This window comes from Sparus aurata, chromosome 17 (genome assembly GCF_900880675.1).
Source record: "Sparus aurata chromosome 17, fSpaAur1.1, whole genome shotgun sequence".
Classification (NCBI taxonomy): Eukaryota; Metazoa; Chordata; class Actinopteri; order Spariformes; family Sparidae; genus Sparus; species Sparus aurata.
In genome coordinates, this window is record NC_044203.1 from 4,257,810 (window position 1) to 4,274,621 (window position 16,812).

Genomic DNA, 16,812 nt, shown 5'->3' on the forward strand with positions numbered 1-16,812 from the left:
ACATCCAAAAAAAACCCAGCAATCAAATTGATTATAAGAAACAATTTTTCCCCCAAAATGAAGTATCCTTCATATTCAAAACATTAAAGCTGAGGTTGGTATGAATGTAGAAACCAGCAAGAGTAAGCTATTCGTAAGTATTTGACCGAAAGCATCTTACCCCCTCCCTTCACGAGACGCTCTGTGCAGCCAGCAAGGAGATGTGTGAGGGGCTGGTGGGCTACATTCAACAAGCTCTCTTAGCTATTTATACATAATTATATACATAAATTAGCATTTCTGTTAGATGGCACAATCATATACACTAGCTCAATAGCTCTAAAGAACACCAATAAAGGGCACAAAGGGTATGTGAGGGGCGGACCCAGCCCATGGCATACAAATCAAACAATAAAAACATAAGAAATTGTTATAAATTAATTTATTGACACTTGAAATGAGATATGATATGAGCCCTGTAAAGCGGCAATGTGTAAGAGTTTGAGTTGAAAACATCAGAACATTTCCCAAACTTGTAAACAGAATGTGAAGAACCAGTATTTCATTACGTAGTTTATGTATTGTGCGATTTACAGAAGTTAGGGTGCTTAACGTCACTTAACACCTGGTCCCCAAGCTTCCAGTCTGGACTGCTGGCTGCATGGCTAACTGAGCTAACTAGCTGCAGCTAGCAGCTACAGTTAGCAACATTAGCAGTTTCTCTAGGGATTTGCTGCCCCTGTCTGTTTTCAGTATGAATTTGACAGGTGACCATATCTCACATATCGCAGCAGTAACTAATATATATTGACTGTGGGAGGTTAATGGGGAGGTTAACCCTGGATGTGTTACCTTTGTGGATAAGGTTAAAAGTTTCAAATGTCAGTGCATTTTTGGGTTTTGTCTAATGATGTGAGAAGTAAAAGTATGTACAGCAACAGGTGAATAGCCTTCTTGGTGTTTCGAGGCAGAAAAGGCAGAAACTGTAAATCCTAGTGCTGAAATAAGACATATTTGTCCACTTTTTGATGTTAAGATTGTGACTGAGAAGCAAAAGTTGTGGAAGTTACAAGGGAAGAAATGTAAAAGAAAGCAGTGGAGGAGAGGTGGGTGACTTCACAAGTCATGTGACATGTGAAGCACAATACACACCCATTATAAACTCAGGAAAGGAGTGAATGATGCATCAAACCAAAACCTTCCTACTTCAAAAGCTGTGAGAGATGAAACAATTAATTATTCAAAGTCAAGTTGACATTAATCTGTTGAGATTTCTAAATGTCTTTAGCTTCAAGATTGTGAAAGGAGTCGTTTTCAAAGCAGACTAGATTTGAAAATGTTGAAGTTTTCTCTGTTTACTTATAAATGATCACAATTTGTTGAAAAATCTCAGTATCTTAAAAGGTAGAAAGTCCTTCAGTATTTTGGTATTTGAATGGTTTTTGCATCTGACAGTATGCAGAACCTAGTAGCAGACCAAAAACATCCCATGTCCTTCAAAAACTGCTAGAGATGAGAAAGCTGGAGCTATTAGCATTTCAAAGTGGAGGAAGAGGATTGTTCCATTTTCATACATTGCGCAAATTTGCTGAATAAAGCTTTGAGTTACAAAAAGAGAAATGGAAAGATTGTGTGAATACTGAGTCAGAAGAAGAGACTGACAGCACAGCACTGACAGCACAGGCTCCATGCTGTTAACAGTCAAAACTAAAGAAATTAAGTTCAGATGATGTAATGGGTCATTCCTAAGATGCACTGTGAAGTAGAGCTGGGGACCTAAGCTGTTGTTTCCTCCACAGGTGTACTATACTAAGAAAAAGCGGAGGGCCCAGCAGGTCCCTCCAGAGGACAGCAGCACCAAGAAGGAGAGAAAAGTCTATAATGACGGCTATGACGACGACAACTACGACTACATAGTCAAAAATGGAGAAAAGTGGCTGGACCGCTATGAGATAGACTCACTGATCGGGAAGGGCTCCTTCGGACAGGTAAGGTCAACAAAGGAGACTTTACACGAAACCCAATCCACATGAATTGATAGCTTATAAAATCTTGTTCTCAGAAGATCAATATCTGTGTATAAACACCAACCGTTTTAGCTGTCTTCACAAATGGAGCATAAGGAACCAGCCTTCAAAGGTTTATTCTCCTGATGCAATTGTTTTCATAACAAAGGTGTGAATTTATCAGAGACGAAACAAAGCATGCTAACTGCAGCTGATGTGTGTTAGATGTCTTCGGTGGCTCCTACAGTCAGTGACAGCTGCTGAGGGTCAGTAAGTCGTTATGATCACAGGGGGTGTGTCATGTAGGGCCCAACGCTGCTGCCAGGTTTGAAATGAAAAAAGCTACTGCTGCACCACATCAGATCTGCCCACTCTACTCAGTGTTTCACAGCACAGCTCAAGACACAACTTTTTCTTTGGCTTTCAATCAAATGAACTGGTTACTACTAACAGGCTCTTAGAAAGGTTGTTGTTCTAGTTCTGACTCTGAGCAGGGATCTCATCTTGAACACAATCTTTTATTCTCTGATCTGTTCACCTTTTTCTTTTTTGTCCTTGTTCGTAAAGCACCTTGGACAACTCATGTTGTCTTAAATGTGCTAAAAAAAATAATTTCAACTCAACTTGACTCGACTAATAGTACAGAGCTGGAGTTATAATACTGTTAGCTTGGCTAAGCATCAAACGTAGAAAACTTCAAAAATATTTAATGGAATCTGACCAGTGGCCCTTTGCTGCATGTCATCCCCACTCTCTCTTCCTGTAGCCTATCTCTCTCTCTAATCTGTCCTGGCCAATAAAGCCATGAAAAGGCCAAGAAAATAATAATAATAATAATTGAAACTAGTTGATATGTTACATATCAACTAATATATATGTTATATGTTGTAGGTTTATTCTATGCATGAAGGTACATTTAAAAAAGGACAGTTTGTGTTTGAAGAGAGGGTAACAGTCCTCTCCGGAAAGATGTATTTGGGTTTGAGGATGAATCGAGTGGACTTTAATTTTAGTTGAACATTAGTTGTTCTTGTTGGGACTGAGTGAGTCCATGTTTATCAGGGTGTGTGATGGTAATGTGCTGATGTGCGTCTGCAGGTGGTGAAGGCCTACGACCACCATGAGCAGGAATGGGTTGCCATTAAGATCATCAAGAACAAAAAGGCGTTTCTAAACCAGGCACAGATTGAACTACGCCTGCTGGAGCTCATGAACAAGCATGACACTGAGATGAAATATTACATAGGTAAGATGGACAACACACACACACACACACACACACACACACACACACACACACACACACACACACACACACACTACAGTGATGTGAGAGAGGTCAGAGGTCAGATATAACACATGTACAGCCTCACAGATGTTTTTACACCACACTGGTTGTAGCAGTTGTGTTGCCAGTCAGAACTGAGATGCATGGATGTACTTTGTTCAAAGAAACAAACATATCAGTATTGATATATGATTATTATGACATTATTTGTCTTTGAAATGGAGAGGAAATTATTTTAATGTTGTTCAGTACTGTTGCCTGACCTCACCTTTGTTTCAGGGTATATCTTAACCTTCCTCCCTGTCTCCCATCTGTCTCTGTGTGTGTGTGTGTGTCTGTCAATTTGTCTCGGTGCAGTCCACCTGAAGCGTCACTTTATGTTTAGGAACCATCTCTGTTTGGTGTTTGAGTTGTTGAGCTACAACCTGTACGATCTGCTGAGGAACACCAACTTCAGAGGAGTCTCCCTCAACCTCACCAGAAAATTTGCACAGCAGCTCTGTACAGGTGGGTTCATGGAGGAGTTCACTTTGGATTCACACTGCACTGGAGTTTGTCCATGGAGACAGTTACTGTGCCAGTATAGGTGATTATGGAGACTAAAATTGTTGCAGAGACACGAAAGACAACAAGTTGCTCCCCAGCCAATCATAACTCAGCCGTCTGTCAAGACCTTCAGGTTCTAGGGAACAACTTCCTGAACCAAGAATGAAAATACAGTTGTTTGTATAATGCTGGCTGTGTTATGTTCAGAATTATTTCTTATTTTTTAAATTCTCACTTTAGCGTTTTTGTAAAGATTGATTTAATTGAAAGATGATCATTTTACAAACTTAACTCGCATACAAACATACAATATGTACATGTAAATATATGTATATGTACGTCACTATTTCCGAAAGGTTGCAGGTTTTTTTCTCCCAGACTTCAAGGAGTCCAGGTCATTGTCTTTTTACAACACACCCTCTTTTATAACATCAAAAAAAGAGAAGTAAGAAAGAAAAAAAGGATGTGCATTTAAAGGTTGAATTTTTCCTTTTATTCGGAGTAGGTAAATGTTTTCAGTCGTGTCCTCAGAAAGTGGGAATTACCCGTAAAGGAGTATCTGAGAATTTTATATCTAAAAGTAAGACAGTTCTTTGTATGTGTAAGATATGTAAAACATTAAACTATGGTACTGGCCTTTTTTCATTTCCAACTCCCTGCGTCTGTCAGGTGGGGTACCATAGGGCTCATATTATGTGGTTTCCATCCAAATGTATCGCAAATTTATCCACATTTTGAAAAAATCCTCAAAAAAAAATCCAAATGTCTGCTTGTTTCACCATTGTGTTGGTTCATTGAGATACGCAGTAGGTGGCACTAATTCTGCAGTCGGGTGCCATTGTACCACTATAGTAGAAGAGAGTGCAACAGGAGAATTTTGTTCACCACTGATTGACAGGACTCGTTCAGTGTCAATTAGGCACAATTGAAACACATTCAGAGGTCTGTTATGTTTCTTGGTGCCACAAACAACAGTGTGGTGTCAGGAGACGGCACCAGCAGGGGAGGAAATACTCTGCATCCCTGTGGTGGATGGAGAGAGCTAGAGGAGTTGTTGCTCCCAAGACAGGAGCCATGAAATGAAGGCAGAGTTGATGATGATACTGTCCCAGGAGTGTCCTCCCACACCGTCGCACATCCCGGCGCAAATTTGCTCTAATGAGGCCTGTGGATAGTGTCAATAAATGCAGATGTATTGCTGAAACAATTTCAGGAAACATGCAATATACATCATCATATAATATAGTAGGTTTTACAAGCTTGAGTCCAAAGAAGTTGGGACACTGGTTGTAAAAAACCCCAGACATTCAGAAACGATCTGTGTTTACTGTCAACAGCTTTACCAAGTGTTCCTTTATGTGATCATGTGCTTCACAACGTGGTGAACCTCAGTCCATCCTCTCAGTCCTGACACTCTCATCTGTCACCAATGAACCTGTTTACCTTTGGAATGTTCCAATCAGGTGTTTTAGGAACATTCTTGATTTTTTACAGTCTGTTGTTGCTCCTGTCCCGAAGTTGCTGGCATCATCCGAATACGATTTTTTTTCTAAATTATTGTTAATTATTATATAACAGTGAAGTTGATGAGGTTTAACATGAAAGATATTGTCAGTGTTCTGTTATCGAGTACACAGTATGTGGACAAAAAGTAAGCAAGTTATTATCTCTTTAATTTCTCTTTTACACAGCGCCGCAACCTTTTTTCTATGAAAACATTACAATAACTGTTTACGTTCACAGTCATAGTCCACACCAAATGACCCACTGTGGGAGGTGGTAATTACAAGAATGTCCTTTCTGTCCACAGCATTGTTATTCCTTGCCACTCCAGAGCTGTCAATCATCCACTGCGACCTGAAACCAGAGAACATCCTGCTATGTAACCCCAAGAGATCTGCGATCAAGATAGTTGACTTTGGCTCCTCCTGCCAGCTCGGACAGAGGGTAAGTGTGGTGCCTGCTAGATGACGCTCCCAACAATAACTGAAGAAATGTATCATACACATGTTGTAGTTAAGTCGAAATCAAAAGCAAGATGTTATTCACAATTCTGCTCTTACATTAGTGTTTTAAATGTACAATATGTACTTTCTGCCACTAGGGGGCTCTTTATCAAAAAGAAAGCATAAGACATCACAAGAGTGTTCTGTGGGGGGAGCTGCTACTCAGAGCCGCTTCAGAGGCCGGGGCTGATCACTTTGTTAGCGGGTTAATTATCTTACTCATTCATTATGTCTCTTATTTTATTAAAAAGATTGAGGCCAGTTTAAGCAGAGGGAATCTATTAGAATCAAAGCGACAGCCCACTTTAAGATTTAATTGGGCATGTTTTTTTCCTGTACGTTTATATATTGAATGTTTATTTTTCAAATTCTAAAACTAATAAAAAAGTGCATTCATTGTTTTAACATATTTAGATTCAGAGTTTTACAGTTCAGACATAGTCCAGCCCCTTGGCCCTTCTAAACAAGTCATTGACCAGCTCTGCTCTGCAGCACAGGGGCCTTGGTTGGATATCAATAGATATAAAGAAAAGCTTCAAGGTGTAACTGAAGTAATTAAACTTCTTGACATCTATGAGCAGAGTCTCTGAACTCGTCTCCTCTTTCGTCTCGTCCTCTCAGATCTATCAGTACATCCAGAGCAGGTTTTACCGCTCTCCTGAGGTCCTGTTGGGAATGCCATATGACCTGGCCATTGATATGTGGTCCCTGGGATGCATCCTGGTGGAGATGCACACAGGAGAGCCTCTCTTCAGTGGCTCCAATGAGGTAAGAGTGACCACACCACATATTAGTTAACTTTTCCCAGTGCACGTGTCACTCAGCGACTTGGTTGCAGTTATCTATGAAGTCGTTCAGGATGCTGTGTGTCCTCTCATCAACAGCTCTGGCATGAACTACAGTATACTGATGTCTTTATTTGACTTTTCAAATCATACGTTTTCATTGTCGCTGCACATTCACAGGTTAAGGTTCACTTGGAAGGACTTGTTTAATGAGTGAGAGCATTTGTACATGTGTATGAGCTGTCAGTATCCTGAATGAAAATAACTGTACTGTGTTCAGAGTGGATATGATTGCAGCCTTATTTCCATGTATGTACACAATACAAAGACAAAGTGTGTGTGTGTGTGTGTGTGTGTGTGTGTGTGTGTGTGTGTGTAGGTTGACCAGATGAATAAGATTGTGGAGGTCCTGGGGGTCCCACCCAGCCACATGCTGGATGCAGCTCCTAAAGCTAGGAAGTACTTTGACAAGCTGTCAGATGGTCTCTGGACAGTGAAGAAGAACAAGGACATCAAGAAGGTTTGGCTGATGCATTATTTACACTTTTTTTTTTTGAAAAGTCAACTTTCACCTTCAGACCCTATGTCGACCTGATGCACAAGAACCCAATGTGCTGTTTCCAGTTATTGTAAGCAACTAACAAGCTGCTCTAGTAAACCAAATGAGGCTTTTATTTGTGTTTCAAACAGTCATGGGCTGCATGAGAGACACTGAGGTCAGTGTGATCTGTGTGTATACTCCAGCTGAAGTGGAAAGGAAGTAACCTAAGTTGCAAAGGTGTATTAAGGTTTATAAATTCCAACTGAGAATATTAAACTCTCTCAATTTTCATTGTGAACTATTTTCTGTTGTTGGAAAATAATGAGTATGTACAAGGAATGTCTGTCCACAGCCAACTCGCTGGATTATTAGCACATGAGTCGTTGTGGATTTTAATTCACATGTAGGGTTTTTTTTTCAGTGTCCAAGAATTTTAAAACCTCAGCAACATTGTTAAAAATCCAGAATATACACAGAGTGTAAAAACGGTGGCAGTTAAATGACAAAATGTGCAGGTGTTAGAGCAGAAAGGTTGCGACTGCTTTGGCATAGGTGTAATGTGAGTTTGGAGGATCCTAAATTCACATTTTTTTGTATCTAAACGAATGTGAATGTGTGTGTGTGTTTGTTTTCCAGGAGTATAAGCCCCCAGCCACACGGCGTCTTCATGAGATTTTGGGTGTTGAGACTGGCGGGCCAGGGGGGCGGAGGGCAGGTGAGCCAGGACACGCCCCCTGTGACTACCTGAAGTTTAAAGGTAATCCAACACTTAAGCCTGTTTACAATGAGCAGTCCAGTTCAGTTCACTTTTTTACTTCTTTGTCAGCTGTGGATGGTACCAAAAGAACCGTTCATCCTGTGTTTTGGTCACCCCTCTATTGAGGTACCTAGCAGACTGACACAATACTAAAAGGCGGAGTTCAAACACTGCAGATCACTGATTGGTCAGTCGGAACAGCCAGAAGGGTACACTGAAGGGTACTGTCCACAGTGGAAACACACTGCAGATCTGGTGTTCAGGTACTGTTACCAGGAGTTCTGCAGGGTTCAAAGGGAACTAAACCAAAAGTACAGAAATTAAAATCTTCATCCTGGAAGGAGTTTTTACAAGGTCTATTTTCACTGAGCTAAACATTGTTTGCGTGGTGAGGAACTCACAGAAAAACCTTTGTTTTAAGAAATACCCATGTTTGTGTGGACAGCATCTTCAATCCCTGTGTCCTGTAGCTACTACAAAATATATCCATCATCATCATCGACATGGTCATGTTTGTCCTTTTCCAGACCTGATCCTGCGCATGCTGGACTATGACCCTAAAAGCCGCATCACGCCATTCTACGCCCTGCAGCACAATTTCTTCAAGAAGACGACAGATGAAGGAACCAACACCAGTTCATCTACATCCACCTCTCCTGCCATGGACCACTCCCATTCAACCTCCACTACTAGCTCTGTTTCTAGCTCTGGTAAAATACACACTCCGCACACACTCTGAAGCTTCCCTCATAGCAGTTCATCATTCACTCTTTCTCTTCTCCTCTAGCTCCCTCAAAATGATCAGTCCTCCAAAAGCATCATGAGAAGGATAAACAGATTTACACATGTGGCATATTCCTTCCATTTCTTAATGATGGATTTAACTGAACTATGGGGGATATTCAGTGACTTGGAAGTGTTTTAGTATCCATCCCCTGACTTATACTTTTCAACAACATTTTCACAGAGCTGCTTGGAGTGTTCTTTTGTCTTCATGGTGTAACTGTAGCCAGGAATAATGATTAACGGTGACTGGACATTCAGACACAGGTGCCTTTATACTACAATCACTGGAGACACATTCACTGCAGTCAGTTGATCTCCATTTCACTAATTGTGAGACAACTAGCACCAACTGGCTGGACCTCTGTTCAATTAGGACAGTCATTTTAAAAGGGGGTGAATACTTATAGTCAGTCACTTATTTAACATCATATATTTTCAATGAAATAACATTACTCTGTAGAAATTTGCTTTCACTTTAAGATTTGTTTTTCTTTTTGTAATTTTTTTGTTTAAGTAGCCAAATTATATTGACCATGATTCCACTCAGAAAAGCAATAAAAGGGAACACATCCAAGGGGACAAATATTTTTTATAAGCACTGTATATCATTATTATTCTTATTTTTGATGTGTACCGTCACGCCTCTTTTAGTCCCGCTTTATGCCAGCACTAATTAATTCAGTGTGAACAAAAAAATGCAGAATACGGCGAGCTTTCGTTGCAAAGATAATGCAGAGTCTCTGTGTGAAAAGAGCTACAGTGAAAACTGGTGTATCCACCACTGTAAAAAGTGAAAACGTAATGAGTCTGTCTGTAATGATACTTGATCAGAATAACAAGCTGACAGCACTGCTTCATACAACAGCCTCCATGTTGTTATGCAATCGTGTCCTCAAAGCTTTACATGAATACAAAGTGATGTGAAATCACGCCAATGTTGGCTTTGCATTCATACATTCACCAACATGCTGCATGCTTATTGTCTCACTGACACTGATGAGATGAACGCTCTTGGTATCGAATGACGAGACATTTCTCAATACTCAAGGTAATTTGGTCAGTGCCATGGGGAAGTTTGAACCCAGCCCTGTTTCCCAGTTAGTGCGTTCCCTGGCCTTGACTCCTCATCTGTCCTGCACATTGACTCTGTACCTATCAAGTCACGGAAAAAGAGAGAAAAATATACATCATTTAATATGTCAATGCAGCCAGCAGTGGTGTGAGTTTAATTTTACTCTGTTTCATTTCCAGGTGGCTCCAGTGGTTCTTCCAATGACAACCGCAACTACCGCTACAGTAACCGCTACTACAACTCTGCTGTTACACATTCAGACTATGAGATGACCAGCCCTCAGGTACACACACCACTGCATCACATACACACACACTGCTATGATGGCTCTGAGTCATATCTATAATATGATACTCACCAGGAAGAGAAAGTCATTAGTTTTGAAGTCCAAGACAACTAAACATTTGTGTCGTCTTACGGCCTGTTTCCACTGCAGGAACTAACAGCCTCCGTTACCTTCTGAGCCCTAGCTACCTACTTCTCCCTGGTGTTGCCACTATATCTGACAAAATATGGGCTTCTGAAATATGTTTCATTAAAGGAACAGTTCCCCCCAAAAGTAAAGTTCAGTCATTACCTCCTCCGTCCATACTGATGGAAAGGAAGGTGAAGTTTCATAGTCAACAAAACATTTCTGGAGCTTGACAGCCAAACAGCGTTGCCGCATTCTGCCAAACAATTGAAGAAGCTGGGAACTTGTTTTAAAACGTTAGCTCTACTGGCATAATCCCACTCTCTGGTAGCCCGGAGATCCCAAATTGATTTGAAAAAACATGGAGCTTGGTTACCCACTTCAGACAGGGAGTATGCAGGGTAATGCTTTTAGCTTAGCAGCTACAAAGAAGATTTCTGCTTAGAAAAGGTGCAGATAACATCTGCTAATAACAATTATGTGAACATGAGACAAAACTTTATGCTTTCTTGAAAGAAAACCTGTGTTCATTTTTTGTTTAATACATCACTAAACAAAACGATGGGAACAAGGTTTGCTGGGCTTCAACATGCGTCACACTTTCATTTGTTTTGTATCCTTGACATCTCCAGGAACATGAATTCCATCCAGACAGGCATGTTGTCTTTCTTTGTGTTCCTCAGAATGTCTCACTTCTGTGTTTTTGTCCACCAGGCTCCCTCCCAGCAGCAGATGAGGATGTGGCCAGGCAGTGATGGTGGAGGTGGGGGTCAGGACCCAGCATACACCCAGTTGCTGCTCCACAAGCCGGCTGCCTCCCAACAACACCAGCGCCACTTCCTGGACCCACCACACCACCCCCACCCAACTTACTCCCACCACGGGAACGGTGGGCGTGGCCTGCGGCAGGGCGGACAGACGGGCATCGGTGGAGGCGGCGGCCAGCAGGGATCCTCACCCCAGATGAGTGACAGCATGGATGTGGGCGTGTCCCTAGGGCTGCACCACCTGGGGGCAGTGTCTTCCATGGAGGCCTCTCAGTTCGGCTCTGCCTCCCTGCCCCTCGCTCTGCCAATTGGACTGTCTGCCTTCCGGACTCGGACGGCCCCGACTGCCCCAGGGCCACAAGCCCCGCCCCCTGAGGACTACTACCCTGCCTCCAACAACAATAACCCCGCTGCGGGGGGCAGAGGGAGACCGGACTCAGATGAGGGGCCAGCCAACTCTTGATAAAACCTGAACCATGCCCTAAAGCCATACAATTTTAACTACAACTACTACAACTACACCCATACAGCCAGAGTTCAGAGACAAAGAGGTGAACTTTGTGCTGAAGGAGACAGTTTGTACTGCATGAGAGGAGGAGGAGGAAGGAGGAAGGTGGAGGATGCTGGGAAAACTCCTTTTATCCTGTTTTAGTTTGTTGTCTTTTGTTGCGACTGTACTTGGAAAGGAATGATTGTGACGAGTTTGTTTTTATTAATATTATTATTGTTGTTTAATATTATTTGATTTTTCTCGGGTTTGAGGAGTTGTGTGTTCTACTTGGTTGTTGTTTGAGCCTGGAGAGGAGGAGGAGGACAAAGAAGAAAGAGAGAGGAGCCACACGTTTCCATCTTACTCATGTGGTGGTTAGAAGTGGAAAGAGCACATATTCATGTTCACAACGGTTAGTCCTGACATTAGTATCTTCATATTTACAGCTCCGAGAGACGAGCAGTCTTAACAAACACACACACTCACTCACTCACACGCACACACACAAACACACACACACACACATATAAACTGTATATATACTGCTGCATCATGAAGACAGTAGCTGGTTTCAAAGGGAGAAAACACCAACATATGTGTGATTCAGGCCTCAAGGTTTCATGGATTCTCTCTCCTGTCTGTGTTCAGCTCACTTTTTGTTGAGTTTGTGTCCTCCCTCTGTTGCTCTCCACCCAGCTGTGACAGAGTAAGGAGAGGTGGAGGGAGGAGAAGGTGACGGGACACTTAATGCCTTCCTGGCGCTCATAGGGATCTCCTTCTCCTCCTTCTCCTCCCTGCCTCTCCGCTCTCTTCTTCCTCTCCTCCTCCTGTTGTGTTTCTCCTCCAAACAGCTCCTCCTCTCTGTGCTGCTAATCACCATGAGAACTGGTCCGGATTGCTGCTAAAGATCCAACACAGATCAATAAAGAAATAAAAAGAAATAGAAACAGAAATTAAAAAAAACTTTTTAACCCTTCTGCTTAAGGAAAAGGATAAAGTAAGAACCACTGCATCTCAATGTATTTATTACTATTTAACATGAAAAAACAAACTGAAAGTAACCCTTTTTTCTGCTCTTCTTTGTTTGGTTGCCTTCTTTCTGCAGGTGAGCTCTGATTGGCTATTGTAACAGTGACAGTAACTGGTGACATGGGAATGCCACCAGTTGTGGGGGCTGGGTGGAGGGGAGGGGTTGGGGCAAAATAAAGTTGGATATATAATAAGAATAAAGAGTATACTTTTGCACACCAAAGTCAAACAAACATCAGATCTCCGCTTTTCTTCCTACTAATCCGATCCACCTCCTCATGACCTCATGAAGCTCATCCACAGGTCACACCAGGACGCTCTGATGCTCAGCTTCTCTCGTGCCTTTAAAGCAACTGGACCCCTGAACAGGTCAAATTATGGGAATTCAGAATACCATTGGAGGTGTATTTGATTTAAAAAAGTGAAGACTTAAGATAATCAATCACGTCATGAATAAACATGCAGAAGACAGTGTGTAATGTGAGCATGAACCAAAACTAGCCGTTGCTTTGGTCTGAATGTGCAGATAAATCAATAAGTGGCTGACAGACAGACTGGGATTCAGATGAGCTGCAGCATGAAACAACATGTGGTGTTAATGTGGAGAGCTTTAAACTGTTGGACTTGCTCACAGTTGTGGTCATATTGTTTTATTATTCAGTTGATGTGGGTCACCATTGTCTGTATGCACATACAAATAAATTACAAAAACAACGGCAACAAAAAATATATTGAAAAGCTGCAGGCTGAACTATTATGCTATACATTAAAGGAGCAGTCTGTAGTTTTGTGTTAGATATGTTAATGAGCAGAGAGAGATGTTCATTGGCTGATTTTTTTTCTGCCTAAACAAACTACATAATCAAACTCTCTTTGTTTTCATGACTGAATAAAGTGAATAAACAAACTGAGCTTAAAGGACAACACAATCCATACTGCTGTATTTTGTTTATATGTGGTGGACCCTGCCACCTTTCTAGCTTCAAACTGTGTTCTGGGACCTTGTTTTCCTCTGAGAACAGCTTGTTTATTCATTACTGGACAAAGTGTGTATTATCAACTCATTAATATTGTGAATATCGAAATTCTGACTTAAAATGTATTCTACAAAACTACAAAATGGCCCTTTAAAAGTGATATTTGCGAGAACAGTTGAATTTTTGAGTCTCAATCCCAACTCATCAAAAACTGAAGCTTTGGGATAGCGGCCGAGCTGTCCTACAATCACAGAGACGAGTTGGGGTTGAGACGCAAAAATCAACTTTTCTTACCAACAGCACCTTTACCAAAACATAACAGAAACAAAGATTCAAACCTTTTCATAAACAAAATGGTAATTTTATATTTGCTTACCACCTTATCTTTGAACATCTGTTTTAAAGTGAACAACACGCTCTCAATTCTTTGTCTATACTATTCAGCCCTTCGACAGATAAACATTTTGTCTTCACGTTTGTCCTCGCTGTCGTTTTCTTGAACACCTTCTCCCCTGAGTTCATACTGACTCTCTCTTATTAAAAACAGCCTCTGAAGACAGCACAGCAAGTTATTTTAAACTTCTTACGTGATCCGTGCAGTTTTATAATCCACTACTTTAAAACATGGAAGTTGATGATGTTGATCAACGTGTTGGGTGATTCATAATAATCTGAATGGTTTACAGTTCATAAAGCTTTCTTCTGTAGCAGGTAAACTGGATAAGGGTTGGTATTCTATGTGTTTCTTCATATCTCCAGACAGCACGTCAAGTATAGTACTGTGAGAGAGCAGCACAGCAGGCCTATTCAACTACTTCTGAAGGGCAGGGGGCCGGAATATGTCTCACCTGTAAAACTCTGAATTTGATTATGTTAAAACAATGAATGCAGTTTCTAAAATTAGTTTTTGAATTTGAAAAAGAGACATTTAACATTTAAAAGAACAAGAAATAAACAATGCTCCTTTCTATTCTTAAAGTGGGTTGTCGGTTTGATTCTAGTAGATTCCCTCTGCTTAAACAGCCTGACTTAAACATTTTTAATGAAATAAGAGACATAACGAATGAACGAGAGAATTAACCTGCTAACAACCGGTTGTTTAAGGGACACAATTGGCCCACGGGCCCCTAGTTTAATAGGTCTTCTGTAGAATCTGTACAGTGAGCTTTGATTCAAGTTATCTTTAGTTGTATTGTGATGGTTTTATTTCTCTAAACACAGTATATACCTTGTTGTCCATGCAGCAGATATTGCTTCTATCAGTCCCATCACTGCCACTGAGCTGGACCTCAGCTCTCAAGCCACACTGCTGATCACACGCTGAATTGTGTTTCTCAATGAAATGATCAATGATCAATCATCATAGGTTTCTCTAACACCTTCATCTGACACATGGGAAAGCAAAAAGCAGAGAAATTAATCTGTATTAATTGTTTGGTTGATTGTTTCTTTCATGTGCTCCTTTGTCAGTCAGTGATCTCTGAGTGTTTGGTCAGTGTCTCTCCTCCTCCTGCTCTTGCAGTAACAGAGGGGGGAAAAAAATATGGTATCCCCTTCCACTTTATCCAGTCAGGACAGAGAACAACATAAAGAGGCGGTTCTGTCTGAGAGCAGGATCCTCCTGATCTGGTACCTACAGCAGCAATGGTGGAACAGGGAACACTTCTACAAGACAGAACCGTTCCTAATGACATGGATCATGTATGCTTCCTTCATCATGTCTCTCTCACTTGACTCTTCTTTGTTGGTAGCATTACACTGTACCTCACAGCACAGCACTCTCACTCCCCTGTTCAATAGTACCCTGTTGTCTCCACTAGCAAACAGACCAGTGTGACAGGCCTCTCCAGTATACTGTGCTTTGTTTGAGAGCAGAAAGTGCAGACTGGGCCTTTAGCATCTTCTTTGGCCTCCAGAACTATGCTCATCATCCAGGAGCTTCTGGAGCTTCAGCATCTGTAGTGATGGCGGGTTCCCCAGGAGTGAGGTTTCCTCTGGCTCTGGACCATGATTGACTGTCTTGCATGACGGTCGGAAGACACACAGCTTCCAACAGAGGTAACCACACACCGCACCTTCCTCCACCTCATCCTGATGTACAGATCTCTTTTTGTCTTGCAAGCAACAATGATTTTCTTGGAGATGTGGAGGTTGTGATAGGGTGTGAGAGCCTCCAGGTCATCGGAAGCTTTAGTTATAGGTCTGCTGTTCAGAAGGCTTCGACCGCACACAGGGTGGCCTTCATCATCAGGTGACTGTTGGCAGAGAACAGAGTTAAGAATCTTCCTCACTGAGTGAGTCGGACGAGGTTTACATTTCCATGATACATCTTGTAAGGCACTTTGGATCTTGTTGTGGTTCCTGGCAGCCACCGCTTCCATCACTACACCTTATGTTAGATACCTGCACCCTTCTACCGAGGAATCTTCGTAGAGTATTCAAACAGGAATCTGCATCTACAGTAGGTTCTACCTCTAATGCACTACCCTGCTGCTCACTCAGGTGAAATGATTCCAGACCTTTTGAGCATATATCTTCCTCTTGTGACACTGATGGGACCAAAGTAGTCTTAACCATGTTGGTAGAAAGTGCTTCATCAGGTAAGTCTCCCTCATCTCGGAAGTTTGCCATCTTTTGTTCAGAAATTGTTCCTCTTTGACGTCTGCACATGGCACATTTGGATCTGACCGTGCTTTCAGCCTAGTTGGCATTCGTTTTCCAGTATTTTGTCCTGAGATAAAACAGCTGGTGATTCCTTCCTCAGTGTCCTCGCTGTTGACGTCATGCAGCTAGTATAAAGATGCAAGGAGAGCTGCAGAGGACAGCACAAGTGGAGGACAGAGTCAAAGAGTGTGGTGGTATGAAGGAGGGGAGGGCAGTGATACTTCTGTTCCTGGAAATAGCCAAGGAATCGAAAAAAGGAAGAAAGGGTCATTACATCACTGAATCTCACTCTGGTGTCAGCTGAGGATTTATCAACACGCTGATCCTTCCTTGATTTTTGTTTGGGAAAGAATCCTGTTCACAGCATGATAACAGCCTCATCAGCAGAAATCAGTCCGGCTGTCTTCATTTGATCACAATATCTTCAGCCCTGTCAATCATTTGGGGGAAAAGTCAGCTGTTATCGTCCTCTCTAAAGTGTGTTCTTTCATATTGTGGAGGCGTCTCTTCATCAGAAGTCATCCGATGCAGATATGTTGGTTTTACTGTGTTTCTCCATCACCTACCATAGACTTCAATACAGCTGACACCACAGTCTGGCACCAGAGTGGGATTCAGTGACGTCATCCCACCCTTCTTTTTAGGAGTTAGCTGGAATAATAAACAGACTGTAGAAAAGGTTACGCAGTACACGAGTTTATCCAGCA

At 41.8% G+C, this 16,812-nt stretch overlaps 1 protein-coding gene across 3 annotated transcripts in view; it reads left to right on the top strand.

The window, feature by feature from the left end:
- dyrk1b (dual-specificity tyrosine-(Y)-phosphorylation regulated kinase 1B) overlaps window positions 1-12,697 on the top strand; it is a 74,270-nt gene extending 61,573 nt beyond the window's left edge. For all 3 annotated transcript variants that reach the window (XM_030394079.1, XM_030394076.1, XM_030394078.1), the window contains 10 exons: window positions 1,779-1,967; window positions 3,084-3,231; window positions 3,631-3,780; window positions 5,630-5,766; window positions 6,447-6,593; window positions 6,990-7,130; window positions 7,788-7,908; window positions 8,436-8,618; window positions 9,946-10,049; window positions 10,893-12,697. In XM_030394079.1, the coding sequence (XP_030249939.1) occupies window positions 1,779-1,967; window positions 3,084-3,231; window positions 3,631-3,780; window positions 5,630-5,766; window positions 6,447-6,593; window positions 6,990-7,130; window positions 7,788-7,908; window positions 8,436-8,618; window positions 9,946-10,049; window positions 10,893-11,408 (1,836 nt within the window). In that variant the 3' untranslated portion in view covers window positions 11,409-12,697. The remainder of the gene's footprint in view (window positions 1-1,778; window positions 1,968-3,083; window positions 3,232-3,630; window positions 3,781-5,629; window positions 5,767-6,446; window positions 6,594-6,989; window positions 7,131-7,787; window positions 7,909-8,435; window positions 8,619-9,945; window positions 10,050-10,892) is intronic.
- Window positions 12,698-16,812: the final 4,115 nt, after the last annotated feature.